The 20,659-nt window shown below is 42.5% G+C and overlaps 1 protein-coding gene and 1 long non-coding RNA gene across 3 annotated transcripts in view; one reads left to right on the forward strand and one right to left on the reverse strand.

The window, feature by feature from the left end:
* Positions 1-20,659, forward strand: part of CSMD3 (CUB and Sushi multiple domains 3) — a 1,215,628-nt gene that overhangs the window by 1,160,873 nt on the left and 34,096 nt on the right. For both annotated transcript variants that reach the window (XM_073330296.2, XM_073330291.2), the window contains 3 exons: positions 2,307-2,480; positions 5,814-5,987; positions 6,251-6,324. In XM_073330296.2, coding sequence (XP_073186397.1) covers positions 2,307-2,480; positions 5,814-5,987; positions 6,251-6,324 — 422 coding nt within the window. The remainder of the gene's footprint in view (positions 1-2,306; positions 2,481-5,813; positions 5,988-6,250; positions 6,325-20,659) is intronic.
* The window catches only part of LOC140906419 (uncharacterized), a 44,588-nt gene continuing 38,764 nt past the window's right edge, over positions 14,836-20,659 (reverse strand). The window contains exon 4 of the long non-coding RNA XR_012157108.2: positions 14,836-19,681. This is a non-coding gene — a long non-coding RNA (uncharacterized LOC140906419). The remainder of the gene's footprint in view (positions 19,682-20,659) is intronic.

Genomic DNA, 20,659 nt, shown 5'->3' on the forward strand with positions numbered 1-20,659 from the left:
CCATAAACCTCTCCCCAGATTTCTTCTAAAGTCAGCCACTGTGCTTTCAGCTGCTCCTTCAAGCTGTCTTTTTCATTTTGTTGTATGTTTTGCCTTTCCATGAACACGCACACACATCCTAAAATAATACTCTGCAAAAGCTCCTGGGCAGGGTCACACATTCCTTTTATCTTTGGTGGGGGCCTATTCTTACAATTACGTTGAATGAAGGGTGAGTTCACGCCTACCAACCTCAATGAGGTTTTCACTCAACCCAAAACAATATTTCACTGAGGTCATAACCACTCTGAAGAAGGTGGCAAATGCCATCATTTTGGAAGCCATGCTATCACATTTTCTCCTCCAGTTTGAGTACTATACAGACATGGAAAGGCCCAAGCACCCAGTCTCTAAAAAAAACAACCCCTAGCCCAATAAAAAAGGGAATCCTAAAGTCACCCCCAAATTCTTGGTCTCCTGCTTGGCTAAAAGGTTATTAAAATAATGGTATTTTGCATTTCCACCCAGAGTTCTGGATGATTTAGTTGATATTGGTCCTGCTTTGAGCAGGGGGTTGGACTAGATGACCTTCTGAGGTCTCTTCCAATCCTAATCTTCAGTGATTCTATGATTCTCAAAGAATTTAACAAGCATTAATGAATGAAGCCTCAAGCACCCGTGTGATGTATAGAAGAGTGATAATCCCATTATATAGAATTATACTAATGGTGAAACTGATGCACAGAAAAGCTAGGTGGCTTCTACAGGTCACACAGCAAGAACCTCGTGCTCCTGACCAGTGTTCCCTTTAATGTTTTTTCTGCATGCAGAATGACAGGCTAACTAAGTGTAAGTTTAAAGCTTTTGAGTGCAACCCCTTCATCTCCCCCATTCACATGGTCTCTCAACTCTCCTTTCCTCATTTGTCTTCATTCACTGCTGCCCACTCTCCCCACGTACTCCCTCTCCCTCCCTTAAGATCAATCCAACTACTCTCACTTATGGAATCCACACACCTTCTGGGTGTGGTGTTCTGTCCCAGCTAGTGGCACCGAGACAACTTAGAGATGAATGAGTCTGCTCTACAGCCTCAGCTGAGAGCCAGTTGGCTTTCAGCTCATGTGGTAGCGGCTCATGGACTAAGCTCCAGAGGCTCCAGGTTCAATCCTGACAACCAGGGTCTGTTGGTGTTACCCTTGCTCTCTTTCTCTTTACTCTGCTCTTTCCCACTGGTGCTCTCCTCATTCACTATTTCCCATTTATTCACTCCCTCTCAGTCATTCATTCATCTCTTCTTTTGTTTCTCTCATTGTCTCTCTCCCCATCCAATTTGCTTTCCCCATTCTCTCTCCCTTTTCATTCACATCCTCCCTCATCTCACCCCCTTTCTCCTTCTCTCTTCCTCCCACCCATTCATCCTTCAAAGTCAGTAACTCCTGCAGCCATCCCTTGTCCTCCCCCACAAAAAAATCAAATAGCACCACTACCTCCCTATCATTCTTTGTGGAACCCTTTCTGATGCTAATGTTTTTGATACTCTCCTGGGCACCACCAGACCTGAGGCATGTGGGGGCAGGGACGGACCTGTGTTCTTCACTCCTGCTCAAACCTAGAGTGAGTGTTGCCTTCAAAATCTCCCCCTGCCACCCTCAGGTCTGAGGAGGGGGAAGTCAAGTTGGGATTTTTAAGTCCCTCTCCTACCTGTCAGGAGCAGCAGCACTAGCAGTCTCTGAAGAAGAGGGAATTGCAGAACCCTCTCCCCTCATCCAGAAGTAAGATGCGTCCTGGTAAATAATTACCCATGAGGCAGACAATTCTCAATGTGCGATACCTACCAAGAGAGAGAGTGTAGCCACACACGCTCCTGAATCTCATTCCTGTGTTTTAAAAACCAGACTATCTCTAAATTGACTAACAGAAAGAAAGAATTGGGTTATGACCATGTGTAAGTGAACATAATTATACTTCAGGATGCCTAACAGTCAGCAAAAATCATTTTGTCATGAACACTATTAGTATTTTATCAAATATTTTATATTATATAGACTATACAGTGATTTCCATGTGTTATCTTCCCAACTGGCAGGATGCGGCATTCAACTTTGCATTATAAATTCTGGTATCTTGCAAGAATCGTGTCCCAGAAATGGAGGCAACCAGAAATATTAGCTACAGTGGTGTTGCAAGAATACAGTCAGGAAGATAACCTGTCACCACTTGTATTGTCCTCCAAAAAGATTAAATGAACACAAATGTTTTTTCTTGTAACTGTGTACACCAGGGATATTTGCAGCAGCTGTGCCTAATCACTTTGAATGTTATTGCAGCTGTTACCTGCCCAACTCCTCCTCAGATCTCTAATGGAAGGTTGGAAGGAACAAATTTTGACTGGGGATTCAGTATTAGCTATGTCTGCTCCCCAGGCTATGAACTGTCCTTTCCTGCTGTTTTGACCTGTGTTGGGAATGGAACTTGGAGCGGCGAGGTACCTCAGTGCTTACGTAAGTATTTGTTTGAATCTCATATTTTATCCTAATTATTTTTCCTCGCTCACCTCTCGCTTATCACTCACTTTTCGGCCACTTGTCGCTTGTTCTTCAGTTGCTCGTCAGATTTCTTTGGAAAGTAAAATCACTTGAACTTTTACTAGTAGAAGGAGGAATCCCAGACCCTCCAACCTGCTACAAATGTAGGGTGTTTTATATGCACATCTTTCCATACCAGAGAAAAATAAGGCTCCTGTGAATTACCATGTCTCGTTTCCTTAGTTACCCATGTGAAAGAGGGTTAGTGGGCATCCAACAATAGCATGTTGCCTGGGAAAGGCTTGTGAAACATTTCAGATGAATGATGGAGTTTCCACATGAGCTCTTTCTGTAAAAATTGTCTAGCTCCCAAGAATGCCAATTCCTTGTGAGGGAATTAAAGTTTTTTTTCCCCTGAGAATTTGGAACTTTACCCATCAAATAACCACTCAGAAGAAACGTTTAGACCTCAGTGTGCAAAAAGGCTAAAAAAAATGTATGTAGATCTCTACAAACTATAATCCCAGTGTGGCATATGTTTACTAGAGAGCATAGAGTTTACACCAGAAAGTAGTCATATTGAAGCCAATCAGACTATTCACAGTAGTAAGTACTATTTTCAGTTATTGGTGTTTACAGGATCAGGCCCTTACAGAGTCTAAAGCTTTCTCTTAGTAACAATTTTGTAATGGAATCTATGCTGCCAGTTCTATGATGCACAAGTCCATGGGGCCGGACGAGTTGCATCCGAGAGTGCTGAAGGAATTGGCGGCTGTGATTGCAGAGCCATTGGCCATTATCTTTGAAAACTCGTGGCGAACGGGGGAAGTCCCGGATGACTGGAAAAAGGCTAATGTAGTGCCAATCTTTAAAAAAGGGAAGAAGGAGGATCCTGGGAACTACAGGCCAGTCAGCCTCACCTCAGTCCCTGGAAAAATCATGGAGCAGGTCCTCAAAGAATCAATCCTGAAGCACTTGCATGAGAGGAAAGTGATCAGGAACAGCCAGCATGGATTCACCAAGGGAAGGTCATGCCTGACTAATCTAATTGCCTTTTATGATGAGATTACTGGTTCTGTGGATGAAGGGAAAGCAGTGGATGTATTGTTTCTTGACTTTAGCAAAGCTTTTGACACGGTCTCCCACAGTATTCTTGTCAGCAAGTTAAAGTAGTATGGGCTGGATGAATGCACTATAAGGTGGGTAGAAAGCTGGCTAGATTGTCGGATTCAACGGGTAGTGATCAATGGCTCCATGTCTAGTTGGCAGCCGGTATCAAGTGGAGTGCCCCAAGGGTCGGTCCTGGGGCCGGTTTTGTTCAATATCTTCATAAATGATCTGGAGGATGCTGTGGATTGCACTCTCAGCAAATTTGCGGATGATACTAAACTGGGAGGAGTGGTAGATACGCTGGAGGGGAGGGATAGGATACAGAAGGACCTAGACAAATTGGAGGATTGGGCCAAAAGAAATCTGATGAGGTTCAATAAGGATAAGTGCAGGGTCCTGCACTTAGGATGGAAGAATCCAATGCACCGCTACAGACTAGGGACCGAATGGCTAGGCAGCAGTTCTGCGGAAAAGGACCTAGGGGTGACAGTGGACGAGAAGCTGGATATGAGCCAGCAGTGTGCCCTTGTTGCCAAGAAGGCCAATGGCATTTTGGGATGTATAAGTAGGGGCATAGCCAGCAGATCGAGGGACGTGATCGTCCCCCTCTATTCGACATTGGTGAGGCCTCATCTGGAGTACTGTGTCCAGTTTTGGGCCCCACACTACAAGAAGGATGTGGATACATTGGAGAGAGTCCAGCGAAGGGCAACAAAAATGATTAGGGGACTGGAACACATGAGTTATGAGGAGAGGCTGAGGGAGCTGGGATTGTTTAGCCTGCAGAAGAGAAGAATGAGGGGGATTTGATAGCTGCTTTCAACTACCTGAAAGGGGGTTCCAAAGAGGATGGCTCTAGACTGTTCTCAATGGTAGCAGATGACGGAACGAGGAGTAATGGTCTCAAGTTGCAGTGGGGGAGGTTTAGATTGGATATTAGGAAAAACTTTTTCACTAAGAGGGTGGTGAAACACTGGAATGCGTTACCTAGGGAGGTGGTAGAATCTCCTTCCTTAGAGGTTTTTAAGGTCAGGCTTGACAAAGTCCTGGCTGGGATGATTTAACTGGGAATTGGTCCTGCTTCAAGCAAGGGGTTGGACTAGATGACCTTCTGGGGTCCCTTCCAACCCTGATATTCTATGATTCTATGTAGTGTGAATTTCCAAATAGTCATAGATTAAGATCCCTATCTTGCAAACAAATCTCAGTATCGGTATGTGGAGCCTCTCTGCTACCAGTGAGGTTATATCAGAGAATGTGGAGTTCGGGGGCATAGAATATATCATAGCTGATCATAGCACTGGTCCCATGAAACACTGTATGCAGCTTCTGAAAATGGCCAATACCTAATACTGCAGGGAGAGGCCAAAAAACTCACCCAGCATGCATCTAGCCAGTTATTCAACGCTATGCCATGGACAGAAGAAAATCCTTGCAGGTGATAAACTCAAAGCCTTAAGACTCTGATTTAGAATATATTATTACTGGCAGATACATATTCTATTTAATAAATGTCTATTAATGTTTGACTTTCAGATTTCTACTTAAACTGCTTTCCATGTTTAATGTAATTCTTTTTATTGTAGTTCTGGTTAGCCCCACTAACTTTCTAGTGATCTCACTCCATACCTAAGTTATCAATTGTAGTTAAGTAAGATGAAGTAAGAAGCTGCCACTCTTAAATCTGTTTCTCTTTGGACAACTTCTTTTGCTCCCTCCAAGAGCATGAAAGATGCTATAAGTACCAGGTGTTATGAGGTTCTGTTGTGCAGGCAGAGGACTGTCATACTCTGCAATGGTTTTCTGCGGGGCATCTTGTATGCTGATGTAATATAGGATTAGGGGATACAGTAGAGCTGTGGATGTGGAAGGTTTTGTAACTGGCGGAATCACCAGACACACAGTACATCTCCAAGCTGTTCCCTCTGCCTCTCTCATAGGGATTCTAATCAGCCACCAAAGCTAGTTCAACCTTGAGACTGCAGTCAGTACTAGCAAAGACTGGCTCTCCATCATGTTGTGCAGATTCTATTCCTTCCTTGCTCCCACAAAACTCCCATTTATTTGGTTATGTATAAGAGCTAGACATGAGATTTGGAGTAACTGTTCAGCTAAGCTCAGGTACTTTAGTGTAAGTCTTATTTTAATACCTTTTAGCAAATGCTGAATGCTTTCTATATGTCACATAATTGTCCATAGCAAAGTTTTGTGGTGACCCTGGAGTACCTTCTCAAGGGAAAAGAGAAGGCAAGAGCTTCATCTACCAGTCAGAAGTCTCTTTCAGCTGCAATCCTCCGTTTGTTTTGGTTGGGTCCAGTACTCGGATATGCCAAGCAGATGGAACTTGGAGTGGTTCTTCTCCTCGATGTATAGGTAAGATGAAATCCATTTTACTGAGATCTATTGGATTCTTCTGTTTGGTTCTCCCACTCCTAGACCTGCCAGTTCGTGTATGAAAACTTTGATTTATTGTGTTGTGTTATTCAACACTATCTGTGAAACATGACCATTTTAATCATGATACTTCTACTGATCCTGTTCTCCAAATGGTTAAATTAAATGTATTTGTTGACACACAGATTTTTTTCACTAAAAAAATACCTTATGTTGTGTTGATTTTATTTTTATTTTTTTAGAACCCACTCGCACATCATGTGAAAACCCTGGAATCCCCCGGCACGGATCACAAAACAATACATTTGGCTACCAGGTAGGGTGTGTTAAGTTGTTTTTATAGTACACAGTAGTTCAGAAGTTCTCAGACTATGATCCAGGAACCACTGATGATTAAAGGAGCACTTGCCTATGGTTTGCTAAGAACAAGATGCTCATATGGTTTTGGTTCTTCTTATTTCCAGCTGCAGATTTACATTAAAATCAGCAACAAACCCTTTAAATACTTTTCCAGTGCTAAATTCTATGCAAACCATTGTTATAGTTGCCAAACAGATGTTTTGTGATCATAAATGGGAGAGAAAGTGTTCCACATACTCTGGAACTGGAAAGCCGGTAGTCTATGGATTAATCCCTATATTAAAATGTGGTCTACACGATGAAACATTTGGAAGCTCTAGTCATATACTCAATTTGACAAACTGTGATTTGGACCCTGCAGTGCTAATGTGTACGTTGATTTTGGCAGGAGAGGTCATTTTCTTAATTAAAAAAATAAACGTAATATCCAAGTTATTCATCTCTCCAAGGCCTTGTCTACACTGGCAAGTTTCTGTACGGTAAAGCAGCTTTCTGTGGTGTAACTCCCGAGGTGTACACACTGCCAAGCCACTTAGTGCACAGAAACTGCGCAGTTTTAACGCAGTAAAAAAACCACCCTGACGAGAGGCATAGAGCTTTCTGCGCTGGGTCTATAGTGTAGACACCCTGGTTGATTACAGCGTGGCAATTGGTCTCCCAGAGGTATCCCACAATGTCTGTTCTTGCCTCTTTGGTCATCGGTTTGAATTCTACTGCCCTGCCCTCAGGTGACCATCCCTTTAATTCCTGGGGAATTTTGAAAGTCCCCTTCCTGTTTGCTCTGTGATGCGTGCAGTGGTTTCAGTGCATCTTTCTGGGTGACCATGCCTGCTGCATGCACCAGGCGATCCCCCGCTTGGAGCAATGCTGAGCTGCTGGACCTCATCAGCATTTGGGGAGAGGAGGCTGTCCAGTCCCAGCTGCGCTCCAGCCATAGGAATTATGATTCCTACTGACAGATTTCACGATGCATGAAAGAAAGGGACCATGCCCAGGATACAATGCAGTGCAGGATCAAAGTGAAGGAGCTGCAGAACACCTACCATACGGTGTGGGAGGCAAACTGCCACTCTGGTGCTGCACCGATGAGCTGCTGGTTCTACAAAAAGCTGGATGCAATACTCGGTGGCGACCCCACCTCCACTGCAAAGGCCACTGCGGATACTTCAGCGGCTCATGTGCCAGTCAAGAGTGGACTGATCCAGGAGGAGGAAATATTGGATGAGCATGTGGAGGAGGAGGGGGACCCAGAGGCAGAGCACAACTCAGAGGTCAGAGATGCAAGCAGCCAGGAGCTCTTCTCTACCCCAGAGGAGTAAACAATACTGCGTCTATAAAATGTTACATTTTGGCTTCACAGATATTACCTTGGGAGCCAAGGCTCCCTCTTTATTATCACTGGCTGAACGGCTGCGCAGAATTAGAAAGCGGACACGAAAAACTAAAGAGGACTTTCTGCGTGATGTCATGATGCACTCAGCAGCCAAAAAACAAGAATTAAAGGAGTGGCGGGACAGTGAGAAGAGGGACCGAAAGGAGAACGCAGCATGCCAGAATGAAGCCACGGAGTGGTTCTTAAACGTTATGGAGCACCAAGCGGACACACTCCAGGCGCTACTAACGCTGCAAACTGAGCAGCTCCACACCCACCCTCCCCTACAGCTGCTGTTACAAAACTCTTTCCCATGCGCCCACCAGACTCACCAACACACTCTTATCAACCTCCTGGCTCTAGTCTGGACCCGCTGCATTCCACTCCTGCCCGTCACAGTCCAGCCCTGCAGACTCCCAGTACCCACTGCAGATTAGCCCTGCTGAAGTACAGTACTTTCTGCACTGTACTCCAAAGGACAAGGTTGCATATGATACCTGGACATACACAAATCTTTAACCATCCCAGGACCCCACCTCCTCCTGGGACTCTCCCTTCCCCCATCCACCACAGAACTGATGTGTTTTTTTGTTGTCTCTCTCCTCTCGTTGTTGTTGTTTTTTTAAATTGTGTTTGAAAGCAATCTTTACTCCATTAATTGAAAGCAAACAGATCCCTTCAAAGCAACAGGCAGTTTTCTTAAACCTTCACAGTGCATCGTCTGCACCAGTCACAATCACCTCCTAGTATTACTGCACTCCCGAGCATAGAAACAAATATTACTGGCTTTCAGATTCAAATTGTTGCCTCAGGTCATCCCTAATCCTTATGGCCCCACGCTGCACCCCTCTAATAGACCTGGTCTCTGGCTGTTCAAATTCAGCCTCCAGGTACTGAGCCTCAGCTGTCCAGCCCTGAGTAAAGCTTTCACCCTTCCCTTCACAAATATTACATAGTGTACAGCACATGGCTATAAGCATAGGAATATTGTCACCGGTGAGGTCCAGCCTCACATATAGGCAGTGCCAGCGGGCCTTTAAATGGACAAAAGTACACTCAACAATGTCAAGGTTCCCCATGTATGGCTTCATAAGCCATGGCATTAAGGGGTAGGCAGGGTCTCCCAGGATCACAATAGGCATTTCGACTTCCCCTATGGTGAACTTCTGGTCCAGGAAGAAAGTCCCTGATTGTAGCTTCCTGAACAGGCCAGTGTTCAGAAAGATGTGTGTGTGTCATGCACCTTTCCAGATCAGCCTGTGTTAATGTCTATGAAATTCCCACCGTAATCCACAAGCACCTAGAGAACCACAGAGAAATACCTCTTCCAATTAAAGTACTCGGTGGCTAGGTGGTCTGGTGCCAGAATTGAAATATGTGGGCCATCTATCGCCGCCCCACAGTTAGGGAAGCCCATTTGTGAAAAGGAATCTACAATGTCACACACGTTGCCCAGAGTCACGGTCTTTTGGAGCAGGATATGATTAATGGCCCTGCACACGTCCGTCAACACAAGTCCAATGGTCAACTTTTCCACTCTGAACTGGTTAGTGACTGATCGGTAGCCATCTGGAATAGCCAGCTTCTACAGTGCAATTGCCATGCGCTTCTCCAACAGCTGGACAGCTCTCTTTCTCATGTCCTTGTACCGCAGGACTGGGGCGAGCTCATCACACAGTCCCATGAATGTGACTTTCCTCATCTGAAAGTTCTGCGGCCACTGCTCGTTATCCCAGACGTGCATGACAGTGTGATCCCACCACTAAGTGCTTGTTTCCTGAGCCCAAAAGCAGCGTTCCACTGTGGTCAGCACCTCTGTGAATGCCACAAGCAATCTCGTGTCATAGCTGCTACACTTGGCGAGATCAATGTCACACTCTTCTTGCCTTTGTAGTTTAAGGAATAACTCCTCTTCCACTTGTGACTTGTTAGTGAGAGCGAGCAGCATATTGGTCAATAGTGCAGGATCCATTCCTGGAGACCAAAGAGGCAGAAGATGCACTACACCAACCATTGAAAGATGGTGCCAAATGCGGATGGAAGCACATGGATTGCTGGGATGCGAAGCAATGTATCACAGGGCATTGGGACAGGACCTAGGATGTCCCATGACCCTCTCCACCTTCCCACAACTTTTGCGGCAGAAAAGGAAGAGATGCTCTGTGGGACAGCTGCCCAGAGTGCACCATTCTGAATACCAGTGAAAGTGCCGCAAGTGTCAACATGCTTTTGTGCAGGCAGCTGACAGTGTAAACACACAACAGTGCTTTCCCTTCAGCGTCTCTGAGCAGTGATGTAACTGCCAGCGATGTAACTCTGCTAGTGTAGACATACCCTTAGTTTTTCTTATATTGAGGAAATACTAATATAGCACCAAAACCTGAAATTGAAGGTCAGTTTTTAATCAGCAAAATTATCATTGATTTCAGTGGGATATTTCCTAGGTAAGGATTGAGTAAACTGAGTAAGGATGTCAGGATTTGGCCCGCATTTTGATAATAATATGATAAAACAGTTATAGTCAAGCCAATTTTCCTCTTGCTCACACCAAAATATATCAGGAGAGATGCCAGTGTAAAATGAATTTAAGTGAAAAGAGAATCAGTCTCAACATTCTTTAAAGAATACAGTACATAGACGATTCGTGCATGCTTTTGAGACAACAAAATGCTACGTTAGAACGTGCTTATTATATTCATTGCATTGCCATTTTCTGTAATTTTGTTGTCAAATTCCCTAGGGCCATTTGTCTGATATGTTAATCATCTGTCTTACATTCTGACAGGCCAGTCTGATCCCTCTAGATTTTTGTTTTTGTTTTTTGTTTTTCCTCTGGTGAATGGAAGCATCATTAGCATCCAGCATACAACTCTTCAAATAAACAGGCATATTGTCAACTGATACATAGTTTCTAAAACAAATGTAGCTATTGACAGGATTTACAACTTTGATCCCCAAAGTTCTAAGTGCCTTGCAGATTAATAGGGCAACGCTGTAAATGCACTTCAGCAGTGTTTAGTCCTCTCTTTCCCTGTAGGAACTGCAGCACTCCTTCTTCTGCTTAAGGGAAAGGGTTAGGAGGTAGCTCCTTTCTCTGATGCCTAGTGGGGAAGGATAAACTAAGATAACACTGCCTTGGCCACTCTGGCTAAACATAGGGGAAGGATAAAGAAGAATCCAAATCTAAATCCAAAACGCAACAGACCAGATCTTGGCAGAAAGACAATCAACATCTAGCACCATATCTAATAATATGTAGGAAGACTTTATGGATAATTAGAGAGACACAGTGAGTGAAGTAGTATATTTTATTGGCCCAACTTCTGTTGGTGATACAAGCTTTCAAGGTACACACAGCCCTTCTTCACGTACCTTGTCTCTCTAATGTCCTGGAACCAACTGCACACACAGTTATGGAGGATTAGGCAGAGCACTTTGAAGTTTTAGCAAGTGAATAATGAAGAGTTTTTGTCAGATAAAGTTCTGCTTCTAAAATAGTAGATGTTCTGCACAATTTGTACATATACAGTGTCACCAGTTAACACTAGTAGAACCAAGTTGCATACTTCATTGTGCAGCTTCTAATTAAGATCTCACATACACGGAGAAAGTTTAGGTCTGAGGCTGAATGTAAAACCCCAACGTAGAACACCTTCCACCCTCTGGTTGTTGGGTGTCAGATTACACAGAATGAACATGGCATGGCCTCTTGGCAATGCTAACCCCTAGTTATGGGTTTCCACAGTGCCAATTTCTTCCTAGCTATCCACTTCCCTGCCTGGCCAGTCCTTTTCTGTCACCAGAACTCCAAGATCAGGCTCTTTTAAGCTGGCTACACAGAGAATTATCCAGCCCTGACCTCCCCACTTTGCTGTTTTGAAGTGATCTCCAGACTTTGCATTTTATAATCTGTGCCTACAAAAAAGCCACTACCTGCCTGCTTTCCCAGGTCCCAAAGATAGAGTCTATGCACAGTGTGGGTCTCTTCTAGATCACAGCATACATGCTATCCCCACATCACAATGTAATGATGCTAGTTGGAGTTTTCCAGAGGAAAGGTTAGACAGAAATTGAGTAAGGGTATCAGTATTTGGCCCTTGCATATTAAGTTAAGCAGATGTGCATCAAAAATGCTAGCTCAGCCCTACTTCAGATACCAGCCACAGAATGTAAATAAATGGTATCATATGGTATAATTGGGATGTGTACCTGCTTTTAGGATATTATCATTCATTCCAATATTTTGTTATGTAGCAAATTTATTCTGAACACAGTATATTATATCAAGGAGATTTTACAAAGACAAAATACCTTTGTGTCACTATATAGCAACTTCATCTATAAGCTTGAAAAATAAATTGCTTCTTTGAAATGAACTGTGGGTTTGAAATATTTGTTCAGAGATATTGCTAGTAACATAGGAAATTGTTTATAGCACATTGGCCATAAGCCATTATAGCGCACCACACTGCTGAAATGAAGCAAGGATTTATTTAGAACAATCTGTCTTGCATGCGAGGCTCTGTAGTTCTATTTTTTTTCCAATTTAGGTTTTTGTGGAAATTCAGCAAGTTTCCTGCATGTTAAAGCTTGAAGAGAGCCAAAGTGCAAACTGTATTTAGAAAGAAAAATAGCCACATTACACCCCTAGTATCCTTGTATTAGCTCTTGGGTCTGTTTTATGATTCGCCATATGATATTCAATATAAAGATAAGGGAAAACCTTGTAAACTTTCTTCTTCTGTGAATTTAGTGCTTATAAAGCTATAATTTGATAGCACTGTAGAATGAAAACCTGTTTATTTCAAGATAAGTGCTGTATAGTATGGACAGCCATGTGTACACCTCCAAGTCTTCCCCCACCACTATGCCCCAATCTTGATCTGGAGCAGTGAAAGAATAGTTCATTCTCAGCCTTTAACTTCCAACAAGGATGCAAATTGTGTGAGATTATGTGATGTGCACACACATTCACAGGGAACTAAGACTACAAACTTATTTCACAGAGACCAATAATTGTGTTTATTTAGTAGCAAAGACTTTTATGCCTATGGTACTGGACTGGATTAGTAGAAGTGATGTAGTGGTGAAAGTGCCATTACCACTACTTTGAGCAACCCCGTTTTTCTGAGAGAGCCTTTATAACCATGTAGGTTTTCAGCTAGGATTCAGCTAGGGCATCAAGAGGTGCATTTTATTTCACTTCCAAAAGAATGGCCAAATGTTAATTGAGCAAAAGAGCTGATACATCAGACACCCTGGGGAATGCACACCAACCATCCCTTAAATCCAGGCATACTTGCCTTCCAAAAATATAACCTTTTATTGCTTTTGTTTGTTAAAAAAAAATACAGAGCTCTACAATAAATAACAGATGTTTAGTATGAAAAGACTGCTTTAAGTCCCTTTGTGGTCAGAATAATGACTCTAAAGATGCACCTTCTTACTCAATAGATCTGTTTCCTGAAAGTCATATCTACCAGTTAGTGATGAAAATAAGATTTTCCCACGTTTTACTTCCATTCAACTAAGAGAGGATAGAGTGAGATGGCTTCTGCTCTAGTTTGCACATGATTGTGAAGAATAGTTAACTCTGTTCTAAGTGGCTAATCTTTATTTCTGGTGCAGACAAGCAAGAAAGAAAGAACAGAGCTTCACTCTAGTTTGCAGGGGTGGCTGATAGAGAAAACATTTTAACTTGTAAAGTGAGGAACCATGAGTTTTACACAGGTAGTTATTAGATCCCATTGCCTGCCAATGAATGGATACTGGGCATCTCATTAATGTCCTATTCAGAATGTCCCATTCTGGTCTGACCACCAACAACTGCAAGCAAAACTTGTAGTATGAGCTGAGACTGTGGTATGAGCAAGACACACACTAGACTCTGTCAGTGGTGGGCAACCTGCGGCCCGCGGCCCATCAGGGTAATCTGATTGTGGGCCGCAAGACATTTTGCTGACATTGCCCGTCCACAGGCACAACCTCTCTCCCCTTTGCTGCCGTTCACCGTTCCCAGCCAGCATGTCCCTGTGGCCCACCACTTCCTGCAGCTCCCATTGGCCAGGAACGGCAAACCATGGCCACTGGGAACTGCAGGGGGCCATGCCTGTAGGTGGTCAAAGTCGGCAAAATGTCTCGTAGTCCGCAATCAGATTTCCCTGATGAGCCGCATGCGGCCCGTGGGTCGCAGGTTGCCCACCACTGCTCTATGTCCTTTAGTCAGTTTAGAGTGAATGACCTCCCACTGGAAGTTCCTTACATTATTAAGTCCTCTCTACAACATATTGTAACATAAGGATCATTAGAAGGAATGATGTGACACCAGATTGTCCAAAAAACCAACAAACTTTAATGCAGCCATCGCCCATATACAGCAGTACCTGCTTTATCTGCCTCCCCTACAGCTGGAAACCCACCACCCTACTCACCAAAAGAACACTTTGTTTCAGTTCCTATTCCCCTGCATCTGACTCTAGCCACATCCACTTACAACCCAGATTTTTTGGGAAGAGAAAACCCATTCAATATCCTGGTATAATCTGGCGACTGGAGGACCAAGAATAAAGACGGGTAGAATCACACTGAAAAAAAATAGTTCTCCTTTCCTTTCCAGCACTCATAAAAATTCAGATAGAACTCTAAGCAAATGCTTTTTGTCAGTTGTTACTTTATCTGAACTGGTTTTACCATGACTAACCAAAACTTCTGCTACTCTTAGTGAAGTGAATTTACTGCAATCTCAGATAGAAGTGTGTGTGTTTCAGTAACAATTGTTCTCATAGCTCATGCCTCCCATTTTGAAAATGTATTATTAGTAAACTTGGTTATGGTTGGGAATGGTTAATATTTATACACCTTCTTCTGAGATGAGCATCACCCCTTTGCTGAGTGGTAGCAGATATCTAGTGCTTTGCAGCTTGATTTCCCAGTGGAGAAGAAATCAGTGATGCAGAGTCTGGGTATAAAATTAGCCCAATAGTGCAGTTTAAAATAAAAAAGGAGAACAATGCAGAAATATTTTCATGTGTTGCTACTGTGTCAGGATAAAAAAAAGAGGGTTTTTAGCATTTTTAGTAGAAAAAATGTTTAGTGGAAAAATTTTGTGAATGTTATGAACAGGAATTTTCACAATATTTATGTTAGCAGTTTAAGCATTTCAGTTTCATATTCTGGGATCAGGGATTTGTGGCATAGGAAAGCTGATGCTCCTAGATGGTGAGCAAGGTGCTGCTGCAGGATGGGGGCTTGTACTTTTGAATGGGGGGCAGTGCTGTGGTGCACTGCCAGCTTCAAAGGAGAGGAATTTCCACAGCCCCACACAATCTCCAGTTCCTTTGCCTTTGAGCCAATCACTGCTTGGGGGGGAGTTGATGCCTGAGGAACTGGGTGGTAGGCAGGAGATGCAGCCTTGGGATAAAGGCAGAAGCCACAGTATGAGTGAGTTTCCTTTGCCAGTGTTCCTCTAGATCTTGGAGACCCAGGATTTTTGCTGCAGTCAAACCCAATGGGTATGACTCTTCAGGCACTCCTTAAGGACCAACTTCCTGTTTGCACATCTCTGGTTTGAGCAGGACTACATTGTACAGAACTTGAAATAATAGAATCATACAAATCTAGGACTGGAAGGGACCTCGATAGTTCAGCTATCCCAGTCCTCTGCACTGAGGCAGGGCTAAGGATCACTGTCCCTGACAGGTCTTTGTCTAACCTGTTCTTAAAAACTCCAATGACAGCTGTTCCACAACCTCACTAGGTAATTTGTTCCAGTGTAACTACCTTTACAGCTAAGCCATTTTCCCTAATGTCTAACCATATCTCCCTTGCTGCAATCTGAACCCATTACTTCTTGTCCAGTCCTTCATAGATAAGGAAAACAATTTATCACCCTCCTCTTTTATGTACTTGAAGACTTTTATTGTGTTCCCCTTTCAGTCTTCTTTTCCGAAGACTACACAAACCCATTTTTTTCAGTCTTTCCTCACAGGTCATGTTTTCTAGACCTTTAATCCTTTTTGTGGCTCTCCTCTGGGTTTTCTCCAGATTCTACATCTTTCCTGAAGTATGGGTGCTGGCACTGGACACAGTACTCCATCTGAGGCATTATCAGTGCTGAGTAGAGCAGAAGAATTACGTTTCATGACTTGCTTACAACACTCCTGCTACTGACGTTCACTTTTATTTTTTCAATGGTATTACATTGTTGACTCATATTTAGTGTCTAAACCATTGTAACCTCAGATCATTTTTTGCAGGACTCCTTCCTATTAATCATTTCCCATTTTGAATTTGTGAAGTTGATTGTTCCTTCCTAAGTGGAATACTTTGCATTTGTCCTTATTGAATTTCATCCTGTGTGTTTCAGGCCTTTTCTCCAGTTCATCAAGATCATTTTGCATTCAACTCATATCCTCCAAAGCAATTCCAACCCCTCCCAGCCCACAAACTTTATAAGTATACTCTCTATGCCATTATCCAAATCACTGATGAAGATATTGAACAGGACTGGACCAAGGACAGATCCCTGCAGGACCCCTGTTGATACACCCTTCCAGTTTGACTGTGAACCATTGATAACTACACTCTGAGTATGATTTTCCAATCAGTTGTGTACCCACCTAATATAGGTTCATCTAGACTGTATTTCCCTAGTTTATTTTTGAAAATGTCATGTGAGACAGTATCAAAAGCCTTACTAAAGTCAAAATAGATCTACTGCTTACCCCCTATCCACAAGACTTGTTACCCTGTCAAAGGAGGATATTAACTTGGTTTGACATGATTTGTTCTTGACAAATCCATACTGACTGTTACTTTTCTCCTTATTATCTTCCATGTGCTTACAAATTGATTGTTTAATTATTTGCTCTGTTATCTCTCCGGGAAGTGAATTTAAGATGACTAGTTTATAATTCCCTGGGTTGTCCTTATTCCTCTTTTTTATAGATAGGTACTATATTTGCCTTTTTCTAGTCCTCTGAGATCTCTCCTGTCTTCCACAAGTTCTCAACAAGAATTGCTAATGGCTCAGAGATCTCTTCAGCTAGTTCCTTAAGTGTTCTAGGATATATTTCACCAGGCCCTGGTGACTTGAAGGCATCTAACTTGCCTAAGTAATTTTTAACTTGTTCTTACCCTATTTTAGCCTAAGATCATACCCCATATACACTAATGTTCACTGTATTAGTCATCTGATCAGTTCTTGGTGAAAACTAAAACAAAAAGGGAATTTAACACTTTGATCAGTGCTGTATTTTCAGTAATTGTCTTTCCCTCCTCATTGAGTAATGAGCTTACCCTGTTCTTGGTCTTCCTCTTGCTTCTAATGTATTTGCAAAATGTTTTATTGTTACCCTTTAATCATATTTTGTCCCTTGGCCTTTCAAATTTTGTCCCTACATGCTTGTGCTGTTTTTTTTTTAATATTTATCCTTTGTCATTTGACCTAGTTTTCACTTTTTGTATGACTCTTTCTGATTTTCTATATTAGAATGTTGATTGAAGATTACTATGGAGCATAAAGTGGATAGAATTCCTGATAGGTTTCAGAGTAGCAGCCATGTTAGTCTGTATCCGCAAAAAGAAAAGGAGTACTTGTGGCACCTTAGAGACTAACAAACTTATTTGAGCATAGGCTTTCGTGAGCTACAGCTCACTTCATCGGATGCAAGCAGTGGAAAATACAGTGGGGAGATTTATATACACAGAGAACATGAAACAATGGGTGTTACCATACACACTGTAAGGAGAGTGATCAGGTAAGGTGAGCTATTACCAGCAGGAGAGTGGGGGGGAGGAGGAGCGGGAGAACCTTTTGTAGTGATAATAAAGGTGGGCCATTTCCCGTAGTTGACAAGAATGTGTGAGGAACAGTGGGGGAGAAATAAACATGGGGAAATAGTTTTACTTTGTGTAATGACACATCCACTGACAGTCTTTATTCAAGCCTTAAGTTAATTGTATCCAGTTTGCAAATTAATTCCAATTCAGCAGTCTCTCGTTGGAGTCTGTTTTTGAAGTTTTTTTGTTGAAGAATTGCCACTTTTAGGTCTGTAATCGAGTGACCGAAGAGATTGAAGTGTTCTCCGACTGGTTTTTGAATGTTATAATTCTTAACGTCTGATTTGTGTCCATTTATTTTTTTGTGTAGAGACTGTCCAGTTTGGCCAATGTACATGGCAGAGGGGCATTGCTGGCACATGATGGCATATATCACATTGGTAGATGTGCAGGTGAACGTGCCTCTGATAGTGTGGCTGATGTGATTAGGCCCTATGATGGTGTCCCCTGAATAGATATGTGGACACAGTTGGCAACAGGCTTTGTTGCAAGGATGGTTTCTGGGTTAGTGTTTTTGCTGTGTGGTGTGTGGTTGCTGGTGAGTATTTGCTTCAGGTTGGGGGGCTGTCTGTAAGCAAGGACTGGCCTGTCTCCCAAGATCTGTGAGAGTGATGGGTCGTCCTTCAGGATAGGTTGTAGATCCTTGATGATGCATTGGAGAGGTTTTAGTTGGGGGCTGAAGGTGATGGCTAATGGTGTTCTGTTATTTTCTTTGTTGGGCCTGTCCTGTAGTAGGTAACTTCTGGTTACTCTTCTGACTCTGTCAATCTGTTTCTTCACTTCAGGAGTTTGTAAGAATGCTTGATAGCGATCTTGTAGGTGTTTGTCTCTGCCTGAGGGACTGGAGCAAATGTGGTTGTATCGTAGAGCTTGGCTGTAGACAATGGATCATGTGGTGTGGTCTGGATGAAAGCTGGAGGCATGTAAGTAAGCATTGCGGTCAGTAGGTTTCCAGTATAGGGTGGTGTTTATGTGACCATAGCTTATTAGCACCATAGTGTCCAGAAAGTGGATCTCTTGTGTGGACTGGTCCAGGCTGAGGTTGATGGTGCAATGGAAATTGTTGAAATCCTGGTGGAATTCCTCAAGGGCTTCTTTTCCATGAGTCCAGATGATGAGGATGTCATCAATGTAGCGCAAGTAGAGTAGGGGTGTTAGGAGATGAGAGCTGAGGAAGCGTTGTTCTAAGTCAGCCATAAAAATGTTGGCATACTGTGGGGCCATGCGGGTACCCATAGCAGTGCCGCTGATTTGAAGGTATACATTGTCCCCAAATGTGAAATAGTTATGGGTGAGGACAAAGTCACAAAGGTCAGCCACCAGGTTTGCCGTGACATTATCGGGGATACTGTTCCTGACGGCCTGTAGTCCATCTTTGTGTGGAATGTTGGTGTAGAGGGCCTCTACATCCATCGTTGCTAGGATGGTGTTTTCAGGAAGATCACCAATCGATTGTAGTTTCCTCAGAAAGTCAGTGGTGTCTCAAAGATAGCTGGGAGTGCTGGTAGCATAGGACCTGAGGAGGGAGTCTACATAGCCAGACAATCCTGCTGTCAGGGTGCCAATGCCTGAGATGATGGGGCATCCAGGATTTCCAGGTTTATGGATCTTGGGTAGCAGATAGAATACCCCTGGTCAGTGTTCTAGGGGTGTGACTATGTGGATTTGTTCTTGTGCTTTTTCAGGGAGTTTCTTGAGCAAATGGTGTAGTTTCTTTTGGTAACCCTCAGTGGGATCAGAGGGTAATGGCTTGTAGAAAGTGCTGTTGGAGAGCTGCCGAGCAGCCTCTTGTTCATATTCTGACCTATTCATGATGACGACAGCACCTCCTTTTTCAGCCTGAGTGTTTACATGATTTGTCATTGATTCTTGATCTTGAACAAGTTACTTAGTCCAATATTTTCATATTGGATCCCTAAGCAGCCTGATATGTAACTCTCCTTGCTTTCTGTGGGAGCCAGTGGAATTTCCTCTACTCAGCATCTCAAAAATTATGCCACTGTGTTTACGTGCAAAATATGGGTGAAAGTAAAGGGGGAAAGGGATGTATCCAGCTCTTTCCTTCATAGAAAATTGTTGATTCCTCTTCAAAAGAATGTTTCTGAAACAAAGAGGAGAATAAGTAGATTCATATGTCATTTGCATTGAAATGTTACAAATGTGTTTAACACAGTGGTATTGATTTGGTGGCTGGAGCAGGAGCAAAAGGATGTTTGCTTCATAACCAGAATGCCAAAATATTGTTTGATTGACAGATATCAAATAAATAGAACAGGTATAGAAGAAACCTTGGTTCAAAACTGTTCATTTGAAGAAATGGAGAGCTGATGTCCACTAATCTGTTATAAGAGTAACACGTATTGCCAAGCAATCTAGTATAGTTGATTGGATTCAATGCTAGTTTATCAGATAAAAGAGCATTAATATTGCAATTCAATGTAATTTCAATAACTGTCAATAGTGTTTTCCTAGTATGTATTTCATTATGAAAACCTGATTTGCTGCATCTCTTTAAAGTAATTATATAGTCCAGTGGATATTGTAAAGGAAAAAAAAGTTTCTATTAATTCACATACAAGTACTATGCATAGCTCATGGGTTATTATTACATTTCACCATGATGAGAATACTGAGCTGAAATGGAATTGTACTATAAAGTTTCGAATAATTGTTTATAGTAGTGAAGCACTATGGTTAACGGGATTCAGTTGTTACGAAAGATGTGCATATTTTACCTTTTGGGGATCAAGAACTTTTATCAAGCCTTTTAAACTTAATCAAAATTTAAAAAAAAATGTGAATGCACTGTGCTATGGAAAGTTAGTGCAAACTCAACAACCTCTCCTTCAAACATGCATCAAAAGATACACAGCTCACTAGATGGCACATTTGACCTGTGACGTCTGTATCTAAAGATGTTTAAGCACAAGTGTATATGAGTTAACAATTCTCAGTGTATAATAAATGGCCCTGTACTTAGTGTATTCAAAAGCGATGATACTGTGAGCATTCAGACACTATTTTTGCTTCACTTGCAAAGAATCCTTTCCTTTTTTTTTTCAAATTATCCATTCCAAGC

This window comes from Lepidochelys kempii, chromosome 2 (genome assembly GCF_965140285.1).
Source record: "Lepidochelys kempii isolate rLepKem1 chromosome 2, rLepKem1.hap1, whole genome shotgun sequence".
NCBI lineage: Eukaryota > Metazoa > Chordata > Testudines > Cheloniidae > Lepidochelys > Lepidochelys kempii.